General features: G+C 40.3%; 1 protein-coding gene across 1 annotated transcript; it reads left to right on the top strand.

Moving 5' to 3' along the window:
• Positions 1–518: 518 nt before the first annotated feature.
• On the top strand, positions 519–6402 carry LOC123996526 (transcription factor BTF3 homolog 4-like). The gene is made up of 6 exons (XM_046299927.1): positions 519–729; positions 1412–1473; positions 2517–2630; positions 4203–4404; positions 5863–5922; positions 6028–6402. Exons 2-6 carry the CDS (start codon positions 1420–1422, stop codon positions 6072–6074), a joined length of 477 nt encoding a protein of 158 aa, XP_046155883.1. The 5' UTR covers positions 519–729; positions 1412–1419; the 3' UTR covers positions 6075–6402.
• The last annotated feature ends 150 nt before the right edge of the window (positions 6403–6552 follow it).

The following is a 6552-nucleotide window of genomic DNA, read 5'->3' as shown; positions in this document are numbered from 1 at the left end:
GAAGAGTCCACTTAATTTGAGGGGAGAGGGTGTGTCTTTTCAGTGTTTGGAATGCAGCCATTGGCTAGATAAGCTATTGCGTGGCCACACGTCATCGGCTCTAACGGTCGTCTCGCCCCGAACTGCGAATGTGCAAGCACTCCTTCAATATAACGTTCTTTTTGAGGAAAATGAAAACGTGTCCGTTTGTCACTTTCACAAGGTTGGAGTAATAACATGTTGGAGTAATAACATGTTCAACTACTTAGGCCGTTTGCTCGAGTCTATTTTCGCAAGCTGTTTCCCGGAAGTCTTCGAATGTTGAGCTTCTGGGTTTAGAAACTCAAATCCAATTACGCAACAAAGCGTCCAGGCGGCTGGAAAACCACTCGAAGAAGAAGAAATGGGTCAGTCGAAGACCGCGGATTGGATGATGAGTTCGAATCAAGCAGCGCGTCGGGCAAAGTTTGTGAAGATTAATGTTATGAATGGACAACACTAGTGTCGAAAATTGGAACCGGTGTAGGGTTTTTTTTAGCTGAAAAGTTTTGTGATTTAGTTCAGTTTATTTTAGTTTGGTCGTTTATTTTTGTATTTTGATACATTTTTGGGAACCCTGTTTCCATCCCGCACAGTAGGTGGCGGAATGCACATTACATTGTGCGATCGCCAATATACCATAGAAGAAGATATTCGTCATATCCTCCTATCTTTCGTTGCCGCATGTTTCCTCTGATATTTGTGGATCAGGTCTGGTATATTGTTTTTACGTCCATTTTAGAGTGGTTTTATGGTAAACAATTACGTGTGTGTTTGATATTTGACTTAGATTGATGTACCTTAGATGAAAAGAGGCAATGACACTTCATAGGATACCCAGCAAATCCACTTTTCATTTTGTAAACTGGCTCGAGTTAGCGTGCTAGTCTGTCTGGTTAGCCTGGCTATATCTGGCTATTTGTTTGCGTCTTCAACATACAGCATCCCTTTTGTGAAAGATATCGCATGTGGATTAGGCTCGTTATTGAAATTGTAGCTATGTTCTTTGTTTCACTGTTCTCCGTGGGTAGTTAAAGTTCGATAGCTAGTAACAACGCCCTCTTGACAAATGTGGTTAACTAGCTCGCATATTGAGGTTCTCTAGCGTGTACAGTTGTTAGCTGGCTATCTTAGCTAGCAGCTAGTTAAGTGAGGAATGCTGAACTCTATTCTCTGAGCTTTTCTCGGCTAGTTGGCTTGGCAGCAAATGTATGTTGACGCAATCCACAATACTTCCAGTCAAATTATGGATGAAACTGGTCATGGAGCAAATTGTTCTGATACTAGTGTAGATAATTGACAAGATAACAACCCATATGCCTCCACTTGAAAAAAGTTCAGTTGCTAGTTTACATGTTTTAGTTGAACTTCTACTCATCTGTCATTTTTCCAGGTAGAAACATGAACCAAGAAAAATTAGCAAAACTTCAAGCGCAGGTCCGGATAGGAGGAAAGGTAAGCTAATTTCCCTATTTAGAGATTCAACAGGAAGTACATAGGGTGCGTTCAGCAGGACAGAATGGTGTGCAATGTTTAAAGGTAGTCAGTGATATGACGTAGATGCGCTAAGTAAACAACATAGTGGGTCAATTTCCGCAACAACTAAGTGCATTGGAGCGCATGGCTAAACTTATCCACTGTTTGTCCCATGCCTACCTATAGAAGTTTGAAGAGAGCCCGTGCACATGTGCATATACTGTTTGAGAGTGAAGTCTTGCATCATGCTCATCGCAATATCTGTGGTGCTGCTTGTGCAATGTAATTTTGCTGACTCTATTTCAATAGAAACTATACTGTTTTGTATGAAAAGTTAAAAAACGTTGTGATTATGGGGTGTGCTGCACAATTCTGTCATGGTCTCAACTACTCTTGGGTTCAAATTTGAAGTTTGGTTATGCATCAGCAGTCTTTCTCTTGTCAGTCACTCAATTAGCCCAAGGCGGCCACTCAATTTCGCTTAGGGCCCCCAAAAGGCTAGGGCCGGCTCTGTCTGCATGTGTGGGTATGGATGTGGGTACACGGACACGTGAGCCACCCTGGACCCTCATGGGGTGTTTTTTTTGTTTTGTCCCATCCCCCACCCCCGTCAAAGTTGCACATCCTTTTTCTACATGTTGGAGGCATGTTTGTTATACATTAACGTGTCTGAACATTCCAAAAACATTGTGTCCTGTTGAACGTGCCTCTGAAATGTGTATTAGATCAAGTCAATCTTGATGAGTTAGACCTATATCAATTTTTTTAATCAAATTACAATATAGACTAAAAGTTGTTTAAAATGGCACATTATTTTAGTCATTTAAGGTGACAAGTTTAAAGTGAAATAAATAGATGTATATAAAATAACTCCTATGTTATATATTTGCAAATGTTTTATTTTTAATCATCAGCCGTATGGTTTCCGATACTCCTGATGGGTTGGTAGAGCACTGGGCACACCACTGCTTTATTTAACCTCTGTTGATGTACATTCTTACATCTCCCTGTGTTGTTTTCAGGGCTCTGCACGTAGGAAGAAGAAGGTCGTACACAGGACGGCAACAGCCGACGACAAAAAACTTCAGAGTTCGTTAAAGAAATTAGCTGTCAACAACATTGCTGGTATTGAGGAGGTAAACACAGCTACCATTATACATTTTGTCATCTTAAGTTCTTAAATGTTGTATTTTGTTAGTTTCATGCCTCCCTTATACAGTGCCTTCAGAAAGTATTCATACCCCTTATTCCACACTTTTGTTACAACCTGAATTCAATATGGATTCAATTAGGTCAATCACCCATCTACACAAAATGGCCCATAACGACGAAGTGAAAACCATGCTGTTGGAAATGTATTGAAAATTAAAGAAAAACTATTTCCTATACATAAGTATTCACACCCCTGAGTCAATACTTTGTAGAAGCACCTTTTGCTGTAAGTCTAAGAGCTTTCCACTCCTGGATTGACTAACATTTGCCTATTATTCAAAATTCTTCAAGCTCTGTCAGATTGGTTGTTGATCATTGCTAGACAACCATTTTCAGGTCTTGCCATACATTTTCATGTAGAGTTAAATCAACTGTAACTTGGCCACTCATGAACATTCACTGTCTTCTTGGTAAGCAACTACAGTGTAGATTTGGCCTTGTGATTTAGGTTATTGTCCTGTTGAACGGTGTCTGGTGGAAAGCAGACTGAACCACTTTTTCCCTCTAGGATTTTGCCTGTGCTTAGCTCTATTCTGTTTTTTTTGGGGGGGTTCATCCTGAACGATCATACCCATCACATGATGCAGCCACCACTATGGAGAGTGGTACTCGGTAATGTATTGGAATAGTTTATATTCAGGATAAAAGGTGACTTGCTTTGCCATATTCTTTTAAGTATTACTTTAGTGCCTTGTTGCAAACAGGATGCATGTTTTGGAATATAAAAATAATCTGTACAGGCTTTCTTTTCACTCTGTCAATTAGGTTAGGACTGTGGAGTGACTACGATGTTTTATCCATCCTCAGTTCTCCCCTATCACAGCCACTAAACTCTAACTGTTTTAAAGTCACCATTAACCTCATAGTGAAATCCCTGAACGCCTTTCTTCCTTACCGTCAACTGAGTTAGGAAGGACGCCTGTATCTTTGTAATGACTGGGTGTATTGATACAAAGAACTTCACCATGCTCAAAGGGATAGTCAATGTCTTTGTGGTTGAATCTGTTTGAAACTCACTGCTCGACTGAGGCACCTTACAATTATCTGTATGTGTGGGGTACAGAGATGAGTCATTCAGAAATCATGTTTAACCTTTTTATTGCACACAGTGAGTCCATGCAACTTATGTGACTTGTTAAGCAAATCGTTACTCCTTAACTTATTTAGGCTTGCTATAACGGAGGTTGAATACTTATTGACTCAAGACATTTCAGCTTTTCATTTTTAATACAGTTGTAAACTTTCTAAAAACACAGTTCCACTTTGACATTATGCGGTATAGTGTGTAGACCAGTGACGCAGTCTCAATTGAATCCATTTTGAATTCAAACTATAACACTCCAAAATCTGGAGAAGGTCAAGGGGTGTGAATACTTTTTGAAGGCACTGTAGATGTTGAAGTCTCTTGCTTGGACTGCAGCCTAGTATGACTTTGGGGACCAAACTTGGAGTAGAATTTTGAAGTGAGCGACCCCCTCCCCTCTTACTGTCACCAGGTAAACATGATCAAGGATGATGGCTCAGTGATCCACTTCAACAACCCCAAAGTGCAGGCATCTCTGTCGGCCAACACTTTCGCTATCACCGGCCATGCCGAGACCAAGCAGCTCACGGAGATGCTGCCGGGCATCCTCAGCCAACTGGGCGCCGACAGCCTCACCAGCCTGCGCAAACTAGCAGAGCAGTTCCCTCGACAAGGTGGGTTGGCCCTCATGTAAAATCATTAGGTTATGGCTGGGGTATATTCACAAGGAACCAACCGGGACATAACGGGGAGGGACCAAGCAAAATGTGTCAAATAGAAGCTCTTGATTTTTGTTGTAAAAGGAAATTCTGTTACGGTGTGCACTGGGGATTATTTTGAGACCTGAGGAGCGTCTTGATGCTTACTATATATACAATTGAAGTCGGAAGTTTACATACACTTAGGTTGGAGTCGTTAAATATCACTTTTCAACCCCTCCACAAATTTCTTGTTAACAGACTATGGTTTTGGCAAGTCAGTTAGGACATCTACTTTGTGCATGACACAAGTAATTTTTCCAAGAATTGTTTCGACTGATTATTTCACTTATAATTCACTGTCACAAATCCAGTGGGTCAGAAGTTTACATACACTAAGTTGACTATGCCTTTAAACAGCTTAGAAAATTCCAGAACATGATGTCATGACTTTAGAAGCCTCTGTTAGGCTAATTGACATCATTTGGATCAATTAGAGGTGTACTTGTGGATGTATTTCAAGGCCTACCTTCACACTCAGTGCCTCTTTGCTTGACATCATGAGAAAATCAAAAGAAATCAGCCAAGACCTCAGGAAAAAGGATCTATACCCACAGTAAAACGAGTCCTATATCGACATAACCTGAAAGGCCGCTCAACAAGGAAGAAGTCACTGCTCTAAAACCGCCATTAAAAAGCCAGACTACGGTTTGCAACTGCACATGGGGACCAATAGTGTACTTTTTGGAGAAATGTCCTCTGGTTTGATGAAACAAAAATGACCATTATGTTTGGAGGGAAAAGGGGGAGGCTTGCATGCCGAAGAACACCATCCCAACCGCTTTGCTGCAGGAGGGACTGGTGCACTTCACAATAGATGGTATCATGAGGAATGAAATGTATGTGGATATTTTGAAGCAACATCTCAAGACGTCAGTCAGGAAGTTAAAGCTTGGTCGCAAATTGGTCTTCCAAATGGACAATGACCCCAAGCATACTTTCAAAGTTGTGGCAAAATGGCTTAAGGACAACAAAGACAAGGTTTTGGAGTGGCAATCACAAAGTCCTGACTTCAATCCTATAGAGTTAGTTACACCAGCTCTGCCAGGAGGAATAGGCCAAAATTCACCCAACTTATTGTGGGAAGCTTGTGGAAGGCTACCTGAAACGTTTGACCCAAGATAAACCATTTTTGCTACCAAATACTAATTGAGTATATGTGAACTTCTGACACACTGGGAATGTGATAAAATAAATAAAAGCTGAAATAAATAATTATCTACTATTATTCTGACATTTCACATTCTTAAAATAAAGTGATCCTAGCTAACCTAAGACAGGGAATGTTTAAGATTAAATACCAGGAATTGTGAAAAAATAAAACATTTGGCTAAGGTCTATGTAAACTTCTGTATTTTTTTAAATTTATTGCAGTGCTTGACAGCAAAACCCCTAAAGCAGAAGATATTGAAGAAGAAGACGACGATGTCCCAGGTAAGGATGATTCCATTTGCAAGGGAAGTATTTCAGACACTTCAGAGGAAACATTATATAATTTCAACCTGTAAAACCATCCTTTGTTTTTCCTCTTCTCTTCAGACCTGGTGGAGAATTTTGACGAAGCATCAAAGAATGAGGCAAACTGATTGAGCTTCCCCTTGAGACCCCATACAAGGATTGGAACTGCAATTAAGAAACTAAGGCGACTTCTCTGATGTTTTAACTTCTAGCTACGAAGACCTATCATTTCAAACACTATCCCGTCAACCAGAGACTTGTGTATTTTGAAATGTCCCAAGGATGCAGTCCTTATCAGACTTGCTTGCTCACTTAAACTCCCAACACATTGGTCAACGGTTCAGTACTTTCCACCACATTTTTAGTCTCGAACAGGATTGCGGTGGTCATTTTAATTAAAGCTAGTCTTAATAATCATTTTGTTTTTACGAAACAAAATAAAGGTGATTAACATTTTCTACATGGTGCTGTGGTCTTTCTGTCTGTTGAAAGGGGATATTTCGTTTTTGAAGAATTGTCACAACAGCTGCCACCCTGGCCATCAATTTGTCAAGATGCATAACTATTCAGTCACGATTTAATTTCAATCTGCCTTGCAGCGATGAT

This window comes from Oncorhynchus gorbuscha, linkage group LG15 (genome assembly GCF_021184085.1).
Source record: "Oncorhynchus gorbuscha isolate QuinsamMale2020 ecotype Even-year linkage group LG15, OgorEven_v1.0, whole genome shotgun sequence".
Taxonomy (NCBI): domain Eukaryota; kingdom Metazoa; phylum Chordata; class Actinopteri; order Salmoniformes; family Salmonidae; genus Oncorhynchus; species Oncorhynchus gorbuscha.
This window is presented reverse-complemented; position numbering and strand designations above follow the sequence as displayed.